At 40.6% G+C, this 14551-nt stretch overlaps 1 protein-coding gene across 2 annotated transcripts in view; it reads left to right on the top strand.

The window, feature by feature from the left end:
- GMPS (guanine monophosphate synthase) overlaps positions 1 to 13068 on the top strand; it is a 54952-nt gene extending 41884 nt beyond the window's left edge. For both annotated transcript variants that reach the window (XM_046660544.1, XM_046660536.1), the window contains exons 10-16: positions 1520 to 1625; positions 3547 to 3662; positions 6031 to 6156; positions 7719 to 7834; positions 10662 to 10792; positions 11697 to 11869; positions 12946 to 13068. In XM_046660544.1, the coding sequence (XP_046516500.1) occupies positions 1520 to 1625; positions 3547 to 3662; positions 6031 to 6156; positions 7719 to 7834; positions 10662 to 10792; positions 11697 to 11869; positions 12946 to 13047 (870 nt within the window). In that variant the 3' untranslated portion in view covers positions 13048 to 13068. The remainder of the gene's footprint in view (positions 1 to 1519; positions 1626 to 3546; positions 3663 to 6030; positions 6157 to 7718; positions 7835 to 10661; positions 10793 to 11696; positions 11870 to 12945) is intronic.
- Positions 13069 to 14551: the final 1483 nt, after the last annotated feature.

The raw sequence follows: 14551 nt of genomic DNA on the forward strand, positions 1-14551 counted from the left end.
ATGTACAGTTCAGTAGTGTTCAGTGTATTTGCATTGTCTGTTCCCAGTGAACAACAGCTACCCTCTTCTCCCAGTCCCCAGCCCCTGCTAACCACCACTCTGCTTTCTGTTCTTATGGATTTGACTGTTTCAGGTATCGCCTATAAATGAGGGTCATATAGTATGTGTCTTTTTGTGACTGGCTTATTTCACTTAGCATAGGTCCTCAAGGTTTGTCCATGTTGTAGCGTGTGACAGGATTTCCTTCCTTTTTAAGGCTGAATAATACTCTATTGTATGTATATACACATTTTGTTTATCCATTTATCCATGTATGGACATTTAGGTTGCTTCCACCATTTGACTATTGTGAATAATGTTGCTAAGAACATGAGTTTGCAAATATCTCTTGGAGACTCTGCTTTCACTTCTTTTGGATATATACCAAGAAATGAGATTGCTGGATTATATAGTGGTTCTCTTTTTGATTTTTTGAGGCATGTCCTTAATGTTTCCATAGCAGTTATACCATATTACAATCCCACCAACAATGCACAAGGGTTCCAATTTCTCCACACCTTGACAACACTTTCTATTTCGTTTTTTCAGTAATAGCCGTCCTAATTGGTGTGAATTATCTCTCTTTTTATTTTAAGTATCTCGTGGATGTGAAATGGTATCTCATCGTGGGTATTTTTTTAAAGATTGGTACCTGAGCTAACAACTGTTGCCAATCTTCCCCCCCCCCACCCCCGCTTTTTCTCCCCAAATCCCCTCAGTACATAGTTGTATAGTTTAGTTGTGGGTCCTTCTAGTTGTGGCATATGGGACACCACCTCAGCATGGCCTGATGAGTGGTGTGATGTCCGCGCCCAGGATCTGAACCAGCGAAACCCTGGGCCCCTGAAGTGGAGTGCGGGAACTTAACCACTTGGGCACAGGGCCTGCCCCTCATTGTGGTTTTGATTTACATTTCCCTAATAGCTGATGATGTTGAGCATCTTTTCATGTGCTTATTGGCCATTTGTGTTTCTTCTTTGGAGAAATATCTATTTGGCTCTTTTGCCCATTTTCTAATTGGTTTGTTTATCTTTTTATTATTGAATTGTAAGTGTTCTTTATATATTCTAGTTACAAGTCCTTTATCAGATATATGATTTGTCTTCTGTGGGTTGTCTTTTTACTTTCTTGATGGTATTTTATTTTGGAGAGTTTTAATTTTGATATACCAATATGATATTTTCTAATTGCCTTGTATTCTAATAAGAACTGGATCAGAGAATGGTGGGTAGGTTTGCTCTGATTTATTTATACTTAAAAAGTTTATGTTTAAAATGTGTTTCAAAGAGAAATAAGATCACTGAAATATTCATCTAATTACTTATAAGCACATAGGAGGAAATACTTGAGAAGATGGAGTTTTAAAAAATGATTGTTTACTCTAAGATAGAAGACTACAGGAAGAGCCAGTACTTTGTTGCTCTTTGTTTTCTGTCACTTTGGTTACTAATTTGTATTAATTAGCTTTTCCCCCCTGTAGGGAAAAGTAATAGAACCTCTGAAAGATTTTCATAAAGATGAAGTAAGAATTTTAGGCAGAGAACTTGGACTTCCAGAAGAGATAGTTTCCAGGCATCCATTTCCAGGTAAGAAATAGAATTGAGTTATATTTGATTTGTCATTAGGCCTTTATGGTAAAGAAAAATCAGTTCAGACAATTTTGACATAATTTATTTTCTCAGGGAATTTGTAACTTGAGAGAATGAAAGGGTGGGGGGGTGAATAAACAAGTTCTTTTTCGTACCTACTGTATATACTTCATTTTATTAAAAACTCATTTTTCATTGTATTTATATTTAAACATTATACCATCCCTATGATCTGGCATATCATGTTACCATCAGGTGAGAAAACCAAGGCGTACAGAGATTTTAATGACATTACCACACAGTTATTGGTGTTAGAGCTGGGATTTGCTTGTTGTTTCTACTATACCATGATATAGTCCATGGAAGCCAGGCTTAAAAATCTGTTCTCTGAAATCATTATCCCAGGCTGACTGGTATGAATGGATGAACCACTTCTTTGCACAATGCATTATGTAACTAATTCATGAACAAATGAAAAATATCAGTTTAAATAGTCATTTGCTGTCATATTAGAAACATAATTAAATATGGTGTTTGTTTAAAGTTAGAACCGAAAGTCTTAACCTATTTTTGCTATGAGTTCCTGAGCTTGGGCAAATGTTACACCTCAGTTTCTAGTTCTCTAATAGTCATTAAGTGATGAGTTGAGAGAATGTTCTAATTAAATAAAAAATGTAGTTATAGTTAACATTTCTTAAGTGCTAGTATGTGCTAGGCATTCTGCTATAGGCATTATACATGTTGTCTTATTGGATCCTCACAATGGGAAACTACTGTTATCCTGTTTTACAGATGAGGACATTTAGGGACAGAGGCTAATTTGCCAAAAGTCATTCAGATGAGCTTTGGGGCCAGGATCCTAGCCCCCGTAATCCCCCCTCAGAGCTTGTACCTTGAGTACCACATTGCCTCCATAAGAGTTACAAGGTGCCACCATGTGGTGATCAGCACTGTGTACATCAGGAGACCACATGGCTAGTCGTTTAGGATGTTCGGTCCCTGCCTCACGTGTTGGCAAAGGCTTGTGTGTGAATGTAATGGAAGGAGGCCAAGTGGTCCTGTGTCCTTGGTCATCATTTCAGTTAGATTCACTGGACTTTTTAAGTCTATTTTATATGTTGGGTTTTCTCTTATGTAAGATTTCATTGGTAAAAGGGATTTTGTTGCTTTAAAAAAACTATTTTTTTTTTTTGAGGAAGATTAGCCCTGAGCTAACATCTGCCGCGAGTCCTCCTCTTTTTGCTGAGGAAGACTGGCCCTGAGCTAACATTCGTGCCCATCTTCCTCTACTTTTTATATGTGGGACACCTACCACAGCATGGCTTACCAAGTGGTGCCATGTCCGCACCCGGGATCTGAACCGGCGAACCCTGGGCTGCCGAAGTGGAACGTGCGAACTTGACTGCTGTGCCACCAGGCTGGCCCCTGAACTCTCTTTTGTTATATGTTTGATTTTTTTTTTTAATAGCATACTCTTCTTCCTAAAATTAGATTGGTAGTTGATCCTGAGTGATGAATAATAAGGTGGTTCATCATACTGTCATCTTTTGTGTGTGTTTGAAAATTCCTGTAAGAAAAAAATGTAAATAGATTGGCACATATACTGTGAGTTAAAAATACTTTATTGGAGAATTTTGTGACACTTAATATATTGATTACCAAAAAATAGAACAGAAATCATTGATGTAAAGAGAATTGAAGCACTCTAAAAAATGATGGGTGGAAAAATAGCTACATTTGACATGAAGCTTTAAAAAACTTACAGTGGTTATATGTAAATTATCTCAATAAAACTGGAAAAAACTTACTATTGCAGATGGATTTCAATTTTTGGAAGGGTTTCATATTTTGTGAATAGTGCCATTTTTATATTAAACATAAAATTTATGTTAAATACCACGATTACTCTTCTTTTTAGGTCCTGGTCTGGCAATCAGAGTAATATGTGCTGAAGAACCTTATATTTGTAAGGACTTTCCTGAAACCAATAATATTTTGAAAATAGTAGCTGATTTTTCTGCAAGTGTTAAAAAGGTAATAATTTGCATTAAATTGTATACTATAGGAGCTTTAAATAGACACAACTAATCAGTACAAGGAATTGAATGGATTCTTGTTGTACTACGTATTTACAATGAATTTCTTAGGGTTTCGTTATTTGAAAATTCAGAGTAATTTAACCTTTGAAGTGACTGAAGAAAATATTGTACAGAGACTCTTAAATGCAGACTTCTCTTTCCAGCCATAGACAGATTGGGTACCCTGTGTCCCAAAAAATGCTAGATATGAAATGGTGTTTTAAAATACTTTAGGTGTATTGCAAGAAAGTAAAGGAAACCATTTTAGGTCCCAATTGAGGATGAGTGGAAAAGTCTCTCAGTTCTTTTGTAGATTGGTGCCTAAATTCATAATCTGTGTGGTCTGAAAAACCACAAGCTAAGAGTTCTCATTTAAAGTGGACCTTGGTTGGTAGTGCTTCCAGATGTCAGGCAAGAAGCAGTGTAAATTCTCTTTGGAGTATCTTCCACCAACCATCAAAAATTCCCATAGATAAGAGTTCCAGCAGATATGAGCTTACACTAAAAAACTAAAGAATGTGTATAGAAGTAAGTTACCATGAGCTCGTGGAAACAACTAGCCAAAGAAGACCCTCAGATACTTCAGATACTGGAATTAGCAGACAGACAATATAAAGTACATAGAATTAAAAGAAGCAATTGACAATAAGAATAAGGTATAGGATGAGAGACTATCAAAAATGTTTTGGCAGCTTTGAAAAAAAACTTAAGTTCTAGAAATGAAAATAATAACTGAAATTAAAAACAGCTAAAGAGAGAATTAGTGAAGTCAAAGACAGATGTTAAGAAATTATCCAGAAATGGGAACAGAGCATCCAAGAGAAAATACGGATAGGAGAGGTTAAGGTAGAGTGGGAAGGTCAGCTTTAACGTGTCCAGAAGGAGGCGATAGTCAAAAGGAGTCGAGTCTCTCCACACTGGGGAAGGATACCAGGCCTCAGGTTCAGGAAAACATAACACGCCCATCGGGATAAAGGACGAGAATGTGACCCCAGGAGGTGTACTGCACAGACCTGCAGACTGCCAGAGACCAAGCAGCTGCAGAGCAGACTGAAGACGCTGCACAGCAAAGACTGTTAGACTGAAAGCAACAGTAAGAGCAAGAGCACTTCAAGTGCCGAGAGAGACTAATCGTGAATAGTAGTGAATAGTTAAACTGTCTTTCGAGCACCAGGGCGAAATAAAGACATTGTCAGATCAGCAGAATTTACTACCGGTGGCCCATTACTTAAGGAACTAGAGGCAGTAGTTCTCAGCCCTGGCTGTGTATTAGCTTCATCTGGGTGAGCTTCTGAAGTATGCTGTGCTTGGGCCTCTTTTAGAATTTATTATTTACCGTGTAATTTGAATGTGCAGCTAGGGTGAAGAATCACTGTTTTAACCCACTGACTGAGAGACAGAAAGGAATGATAAGCAAAGAAAATGGTAGATGGGTAAAATTGAAACAAACATAGACTGTATAATAAAAATAATCTCTAATTTTTGGTGTTTATTAAACAAATATTGTAGTAATGTGTAGCTAAAATAGCATACAAGCCACAAGGGAGATTGGCGTTAAAAAGCATTTGGAAATGCTTGTGTTGTTTGCCAGGAGGACAGAGATTGCTTTCTTTTAAATATCTATGTTAACACTTAAGAAGAACTGCCAAAGAATAAAAATAGAAAGTTTAACTTCAAAACCAGTAAAGAGGAAATAAATGAACTGGGAGAAATCATTGGTTGAGAAGAATGTAAGAAAGGAGAAAGAAATGTAAAAAGTGGAACAAATAGAAACTACTGAATAAAATGGTAGAATGAAATCCAACCATATCATTAACCCACAATTAATTAAAAGGACTGATATCTCTAGTTAAGACAGATTGTCAAACTAGATGAAGAAGTAAAATCTAACTATAGTCTGTTTATAGTCTCTTAGGGATAGAAGGAGTGAAAGTGAAAAACGGAAAAACATGTACCAGGCAAGTGAACCAAAAGCAAATAGGTGGAGATATATTAATTTGAGACACAGTTGACTTTATGGGAAAAGTTTTTATTTCAGATAAGGAGAAGGTTTGACTCATGTGAGGTGTGTCACCTTGCTGGTGACTGTATTAAATCCTGGATGTGTGTAAATCTAATCTGCATTTCTTATCCTAAGATATTTAACTTCTCATAGCCCTAGCCCTCAGGAACGGAAGTCTGACTTACTGCATAGCACACACAAGTCAAAGAGAAATACCAAATAGGATCTATTGCTGTATATGTAAGGTGGTAATAAGTACCAAAAGAGTAGATAACATTTCTTGAAACCTTGAGAAACATAAATGTCTCTTTGATCTTCTCAGCCGCATACACTGTTACAGAGAGTCAAAGCCTGCACGACGGAAGAGGATCAGGAGAAGCTGATGCAAATCACCAGCCTGCATTCGTTGAGTGCCTTCCTGCTGCCCATCAAAACTGTGGGGGTGCAGGTGAGCCATGTGAAGTCACTGCCCTGGGGTTAGCTCTTTCCTCTAGTAGTGATATAGGGATGACTTAGGAAAATGAAGTGCGAAAGTATATACCAAGTTTAGAAATGAAGAAGGCAATGTTTTATAGAATGCTTATGGGGTGAAACATTCAGGCTGAGATTGTAGTTTCGGAATAACTGTCATCTCCAACCAAAAGTAAAAGTTGAAAGGATGATATGCTCAGGGTTGGCTTGATTCTGCTTCTGCCTTGAGGGCAGATCCCAGGAGGTCGTGTCCTCATTTATCCTTCTTGGTGTGGCATGTCCTGTGGCTTTAGAAGTCTTTAATGGCAGGAAGCCCTCAAATGAGCATGTTACACTGTTTAGCTCTCGTCTCAGCTGGCGTATTAAGCCAGCGCTCTCTGCTCTTCAGCATGGCTTCTCTCTTCCAGCTGTGAATGTGTACAGCTAACATCTTTTGTATTTATTGTTCTGTCTCTCCAGTTGTAAAAGCATGTGAGGATAATATAGTTCTCACTTTTCAAATGCTATTCATAAATAGATTATTTTAAGTCACCCTTTATTCATATGAACCTCATGTGAGTTTCTGGGGAAAGAAAGCTTGGGAGAGTACGGAAGAGGAGGGTTTCTTTTCTGTTATTTAAGGTGTGCAGGTAAATGACAATGAGAAAAGGTGTCAGTAATTGAACTCAAAATGGTATGACTGCCAGTTATTGGGTTGATGTGTTTGTAATGGCTTCTTTTAGTAGAATTATGTATGGAAAGAAGTTGACTCTGTTTTAGAGATTATTTATCTAGAACTTAATAAATGTACTCTTTTTTCTAAATATATGAATCTGAGCCATCAGTTTAAATTCCTCCTTCTGGATTCGTATAGCTCTGTCTATAAATAAGATGATAAAAATTTCATTTTTACTTTTAAACTAAACTGAAATATTTTGGTTCATGGAAATGGTAGGGCCAGCTGTTAGGTCAAGAACTCTTTCCTCCTCACTAGTTATCTGGTAGACCTTTTTAAATTGCTTTTTGGTTTAGTTTGATTTTTTTTAAAAAAGCAAATTACATGTATTAAACAGGACAAAAGGGAAAGGGAATCTATTACTAGTTTCATTAACTTATTTTTAAGTTAACTTTTTTAGCTTAAAGAAATTAATAAATAAATGTTCATGAAATTATTTTTATCTCCAACTTGAGAACCCTTTATCCACCTGATAAACATGGACAGCTCTTGCCTGCCAAATTAAGTGTGCTGGCCGCCACAGTTGGGCAGGTGTTTGGAATGAAATTTCACTGGGCCTCTGGCATGTGTTGAAAAAATTCTTGAAATTACCTTAACACTTTATGTCTGAACTGATTTATGTACAATTTAATATGTGATTTTAATGTAGGATTTTTTTATCATTAAAAAAGTATCTATATATACTTTTATTCAAATATGTTTTTGTTCAAAAAAACAGGAAAAAGTTACTATTAATGGTGTCACCATGCATGAAATAGTTTCCAGTTCATCTTTTGACTTTGTATGAAACCATTAAAAATTATCATTTGTATGTTTATTTTCAGGGTGACTGTCGTTCCTACAGTTACGTGTGTGGAATCTCCAGTAGAGATGAGCCTGACTGGGAGTCTCTTATTTTCCTGGCCAGGCTTATACCGCGCATGTGTCACAACATTAACAGGTATGTTCTCCAGGGGCAGGGGTGAGCTTAACAGAAGGATGTGTTTTTAAGGTCTTCCCACTATTGAGAGACCAAAGGCTCAAGTGTAGATAGAGGTGTGCACTCAGGCCACAGGTAGGCAGACATTTAATGATGCCTTGGATTGTTCCTTCGTCACAGTGCCATCATCTACTTATGTAAGAAAATTATTCTGGGGCCACCCCAGTGGTGTAGTGGTTAAGTTCTCGCGCTCCACTTTGGTGGCCCAAGGTTCACAGGTTTGGATCTTGGGCGCGGACCTAGCACCACTTGTTGGGCCACGCTGTGGCGGGGTCCCACATAAAATAGAGGAAGATTGGCACAGATGTTAGCTCAGGGCCAATCTCTCTCATCAGGAAACACCACCACCTCACTTTCTTACTAATTGTTAATTAAATGCTCTATTTCACAATTGTTCACTCTTTTCTATTTTCTTCATGGGTACTAGACAGTTAACAGCTAAAAAGAATTACTTGAGGTTTCAGTTTACTCACATTTGCTGCAGAAATTAGAAACCTGCCTGCTGGTGTTCGCTCGGCAGGGTCTTTATGTGGGTGTGTGACTGCCTGCTGGTGTGGCCTTTGAGAAGAGTCACGGGGAACCTGATTTTACTGATGGGAACGTTCCCGTTGAAAGGCTTTCTCAGCTGAACCTAAGGCCCCCAAATACAGGAGCACCTTTAAAACACCGAAAAAAGTGAATTATTAATAAATAATGCTAAATTTCTAATTGCCTGTTTTGAATGGAGATAATTATCTTGGTTAAAACAATGGTTCGTAATTTAGCTAATACCTAAATAAACTATGTAGGTCACACAGAGAATCCCCTTTCCCCAGTTTGACTCCACTGCTTTTACTGTGTAATTAGTATGTTTTCATTTCACAACATTCTTACAGTTCCATCTCTCTCTCTTTCTTTGCTGAAGGGCACTCACCCTTGTGTAAATTTTATCTCCGTCCTTTTATATCCTGGTTTCTCTGTCTTCTCTTTTTCACTTCCATATGTCTCTCCCTCCTCTCCTAACCCTTCCTCCCTCCCCCCCAAAATGAAAAGTCCAATAACCAACAAACAAAAAAGCTAGATTTTTAAATAGGAACCTAGTAAGCCCTTGGAAGAGTCTTGATACATTTTAGATTTCTTTCCAGGTCCTTTTGGGAATTGGAATTTAAACAATAAAAAAAGTTCCATCTTTGCAAGTTTTTCCCCCTAATTTCCATGATGGAATCTTTGTATAGAGAGGCACTGCTCCAGTTTCACTCTTCTCTGCCATGTGGAAGACTGCCTATCCCTGTGCCTGCTGTGCTCACTCTTGGTTGTAAGAAATAAAACAAAAAGAGCAAGTTCATGGGAATCTCTTGCCTGGTTGCTTTTTCCTCTGAGTCGTTAAGGAGCTCTAGGAACTATGTTGTTTAGAAGCATGGTTTCCTTTCTACAGGACAAAAAACCTTCTTCCTCTTACAGTCTGTTTGGAAGGAGGCAGTGAAGTCGTTGGTAGTAGTGGTGGTTTTGATCTGATGCTGTTTTTTTTCCTTTATGTTTTATTCTAAGTACATAGTAAGAAAAAAGAACATTAGCAACTACCATGGTGAAGTTTAATAAGGGAGATTATTTTCTTTGCTGAAGACAGGGCCAAGGAAAAAGGACAGTTGCCTTCTGGCTGGAGTTGGAGTGGGGAGAAGCAGGTGGCCCTCGTCTCGGCCTTGATGGCTTCTTGTTCTCTGGGTGAAGGTTGTGAACAGACCCTCCACCCAGTGGGGGCTCCCCTGGAGGTGTCGTGACCTGACCCCAGCTTCCTCAGGCTCTGTTCTGAACCCTTAGCAACACCTGTCCTGTATCTTGATAGCTTTCAAATAGGTATTTACTTAAAGCAGTCGTGAGTCATTCCTTCTGGAAGGAAATAGAAGGACACCAAGTTCTATTTTGGTGACATATTTAATAAAGTGGAAATGAGAATCTGCCTTTCAGATCCATGTTTCCTAAAGTGAAAAAACAAGATTGAGTGGTCGGGTAAGTTCGGGAAATCCTCTGTAGCCTCATCTAGGAGGTTTCTGGTGCATATTATAGTTCGTGATGTTTTGTCATAAAACACCCTATTTATTTGTTCAATTCACTGTCTCCCCAGGCTTGTGTGTGTTAGTTCCGAGGGCTGCCATAACATCCTCACAAACTGGGAGGCTTAAAACAGCAGAAGTTTATTTTCTCACAGTTCTGGAGGCTGGAAAGCTGAAATCAGGGTGTGGGCAGGGCCATGCTCCGTGAACCTCTCAGGGAGGGTCCTTGCCGCCCCTCCCTGGTTTCTGGTGTTTGCTGGCAGTCCTTGGCGTGCGGCAGGGTACCTCCAATCTCTGTCTCCATCTTCACATGGCCCTCACCCCTCTGTGTATGTCTGTGTTTCCAAATTTCCCTCTTCTTAGGAGGACACCAGTCATTGGGTTAATGCCCGCCCTGATCCGTTATGACTTTGTCTTAACTTGATTACACCTGCAGAGAGAGACCCTGTTGTCACCCAAAGGTTCTAGGTGGACATGAAGTTTGGGGCACACTCTTTAACCTAGTACATACCATGAAAAGAGGATTGTGATAATCGTAGTATCTTTGCACATTGAGATACTAGTATTCCAGAGAATATGCTCTGAGGAAGGTACACAGACTAGACCCCTCTATAATCTTGTATTGTGTCCTACCCATGTTGGGGTTTGGAGTGGGCAGGAGAGGGGCCTAAGAAGAAACAAAAAGAGCGTTCATCTGTGTGACTTGCTTCTTATGCTCAAAAGTAATTTCTCTGGGATTTTCGCCTCCGCCCTCGTAGAGTGGTCTATATATTTGGCCCGCCAGTTAAGGAACCTCCTACGGATGTCACTCCCACTTTCCTGACAACAGGGGTGCTCAGTACTCTACGCCAAGCTGATTTTGAGGCCCATAACATTCTCAGGGAGTCTGGTAAGTTGCTCATTTTGTGTGTCACTGCATGCTCTAACTAGAGTGTGGAAGCCTGGCATTACGATTTCTAGTGGGAGGATGCAACTTCTAATTTTTAGGTGCTTTCATTTTTATTACTCATTTCTATGGCTAGTTCCATGATACTGCCTTCTGTATTACATTTTTTCACCTTCGTGGTCATTGTTGGATGTGCAGAATGGCAGAAGTTTGAGTTGCCTGACTTGCATGTTCCCAGCTGAGGTTGAACAAGGCCATGCCCTGCCTCCTTGTTTAGCTCTCGTGCTGTAAAGAAGTGTCCTTTTGAGAGTCTATTCTGTGCTGTGGTTTTTGTTTTTGTGCTTTTTCTTGGTTATTTCACTGTTTAAAATGTCCCCCAAGCATGGTGCTGAGGTGCTGTCCAGGCTCCTAAGCGCAGGGAGGCTGATGTGCCTTGTGGAGAAAATACATGAGTCACACGGGAAGTCGTTCGGGGATGAGTTACAGGACTATTGGCCATGAGTTCAGTGTTAATGGAGCTACAGTGAATATTAAATGAGGTGTCTTTAAACAGAAACACACAAAACAAGGTTCTGTATTGATGGGTTGGTGAAAATGTGAGCAGAGGCTCAGGGGACCCTAACCCCGTGATTCACTTGGGCCGGTGGCTCAGTGCTCGCTCATTCAGTGTCTGCTTGTGGAGTAACTGCCATTAACAGCAGGAATCGACTCACTGTCTCACGTCACTGTGACATATCGCTGTAGTCCTCAAATTCTGTTATTTGTGTCTGACTGAGTTCACTTACAGTGCCTTGAGAGGGGTGGACACAGCGCACGGCCACGGTCCAGACTGTGGTGTGCGTGGGTGATCGGGGATGTTGTCTGGGAGGGTTTACCTGAGCTGAGTGTGGTGACCTCCTTTCTCCAGGGTATGCTGGGAAGATCAGCCAGATGCCTGTGATTCTAACACCGTTACATTTTGATCGAGACCCACTTCAGAAGCAGCCTTCGTGCCAGAGATCTGTGGTTATCCGAACCTTTATTACAAGTGATTTCATGACCGGTGTACCTGCAACACCTGGCAGTGAGATCCCTGTAGAGGTAATTTGGGTGTTTTTTTCTAATGTACATTTTCAGTACCATACATTTTATAATTTGGTGACTGGAACAGGCTGTGACAATGTTGACATTTCTGGGGTTGGTGTTCTGTTCATAAGATAGGCTCTTATTTTTTTTTTTTTATCTCCACATGATTGATTGTTTAATGCACTGTAGTAGAAAAAGGCCTTAAATTGGCTACACCCTCCAGATGTCTGATTGCTGTGTGGGGAGCAACCAGCTCTGAGCTATAATTGTGTCTAACGTTGCCAGCTCTTACTTGGCAAACAGCGTTCTCCAAGTAAAGAAGAAAACCCTAGGAGTGGAGAAGAGTTTATTAGAAATAAAGATGAAATTTGATGGCATTACGGCCAGATACCCATGAATTGCTTAATGCTCTGCTTACTACCGGTTTCATCTTTGATCAGCGTCTCCCTCTCCTGTTAACTCTTCACCAAAGGAGCTGTTTTCATAACAGCAAATGAAAATCAAAGTGAGACTGTGTTAGTTGGACCCCTGCTCCAGTACTCTGACACAGGGCTCTGGTCATAGCTGCATGGCTAAGGTGGGGAATGTGGCTTAGAGTCAGTTTCCCCTTAGGCTCAAATTTGCCAAAATCTGTCCAGTCAAGTGACCAGGCCTCCCTCTCCTCCTGTACACTTGGTAGTGGTTATTATTACAGTGCATTATGCGTCACCTTGGTGGCCTCAGAGTTGTGTGTTTAAGCCACAGATAATTTGTGAAGTGTTGGCTTAAACTCATAAGGTCACATGCTTGGATGCACAGCAGTGACAGATTGCTGTAAATGTTCTAAACACTTGCTATAGACCAGTGACAGACAACTTGCAGACTGGCCCTGTTTGCGGGCTGCACTTTGAGTAGTACTGAGTTTGTCACTTAAAAAACTGGGGGAAATGGGTTCACTACATAAAAGTCATCAGAGATTATCCCATTTACATAGAGGACAATCGTAAAAATAGGTCATATTTTAATTTCGAGTTGCAAATGCAAGCCCTCTAGGCCTGTTGGACATGCAGTGGGTCCTGGCTCTTATATTTATAATGTTTGTTTTATAACAGGTGGTGTTAAAGATGGTCGCTGAGATTAAGAAGATTCCTGGTATTTCTCGAATTATGTATGACTTAACTTCAAAGCCCCCAGGAACTACTGAGTGGGAGTAATAAACTTCTTGTTCTGTTAAAGTCCTGTGTGCAGTTTAAATTGATTAGAAACCATCCCCAGTACTGACATGCAGTCCTGTGAAAAAGAGTTCCTGGAGCAGCTACATCACATCTGAGTTCTCTGCAGCAGAAATCGACGGCGTAAGGGCTGAGCTGGGGAGAGCTGACAGGGCCTGAAGAGCCTGTGCAGTAGAGTCAGCTCCACGGCCAGCACTCACGCAGATCCACGCCTGATCACTTGTTCTTGTGTGTACACTCACTGTTGCCAGCCGTGTCCCTGTCAGCAAGACGTGTGAAGGTGGGCGAGTGTGGGGGTGGTAATGGGCTCTGTCCCTTGCCAGTTTCTGAGAGCTGCTGGAAAACGCCGTCATTTACCAGTGCGACTTAGAGTGTGCTCCTTTTGGAGAATCTGAGTTTCCCTCTAAGTAGCCTTATTCCTACAAAGGTTGGGGGAAGGGATGAACCATCAGATGGAGGGCCAGGTGGGCCCTCCCAGCCACTGTTACAGGGAGTCGGGGCGGTAAAATGTCAGCTACCTGAAGATGGCAAGCACCAGGAATTTGTTGAAGTACTTTAGAATTTTATGCTTCACAGCCACGGGAGGAAGAAACTGAGTGGTCTCGGTGTATAACGTTTTCACGTCGTGTCCATGTAGATGCCATGTGGCTCACTGTCAGCCTGTTCACTAGTGAGGAGCTTTGTCTTCCCTGCCTCACAGTGTCAGCTCCCACAGCCTGCAGAGAGGTGTCTGTTCTCCCCAGAAGAGACTGTCTCTGGTGCAGCAGAGACAGAGTTTGAGCATCTCACGTCATGTGGCACAGGGGCAGCTCTGGGATCACAGAAGCGACTGTGCGTTCTGCAGCTTGTATCATCTAGTGAAGGGCTGTAAAGTAAACTCTTAGACATAATCTGTAGATAGCTTTCTTGCCCACTGTTGAGAAGACTGACCCATCTTGGTCCGTGCCAAGGTGTTGCCAAACCTTGTAATGCTTCTACCAGCTGTAAGAGAAGATTCAGGAACTGGTGTAGGACTCACTGCATTGCCACCAGTTCCTACCAGATTCTTTGTAACAGTCAAATAACACCATAAAAATAGGTACCATTAGACTAAATTCTACAGCCATCTCTCTCAATATTTTAGTTGATGTTGCTATTTAAGCACAGTACCATGTTTTTTTTCTTTTTTTTATTGAGGTGTGAGTGCCATAATACCGTATTAGTTTCAGGTGTCCATGTTTTTCTCATACCAACTCCGTCTCAGGTTGCTGCCTCTTATTTTCAAAATATTTTGTATGAATCAGGTACAGAATTTTGTTTGGAATTCAGTGTTAGGTAAACAATTAAATTACTCGTGGCAGAAGGCTTCCCTTTCTTCTGGCTGGCCCAGAGGACAAGAAGACTGTGTTGCTGGACCAGCAAGGGAAGAGCTGCTGTCTGTTGCAACAGACACCTTTGCCCGAGACAAAGGTGTGTTTGACTTCTACAAAACTCGAAGGGTCCGTTC

Source organism: Equus quagga, chromosome 1 (genome assembly GCF_021613505.1).
Source record: "Equus quagga isolate Etosha38 chromosome 1, UCLA_HA_Equagga_1.0, whole genome shotgun sequence".
Lineage (NCBI taxonomy): Eukaryota > Metazoa > Chordata > Mammalia > Perissodactyla > Equidae > Equus > Equus quagga.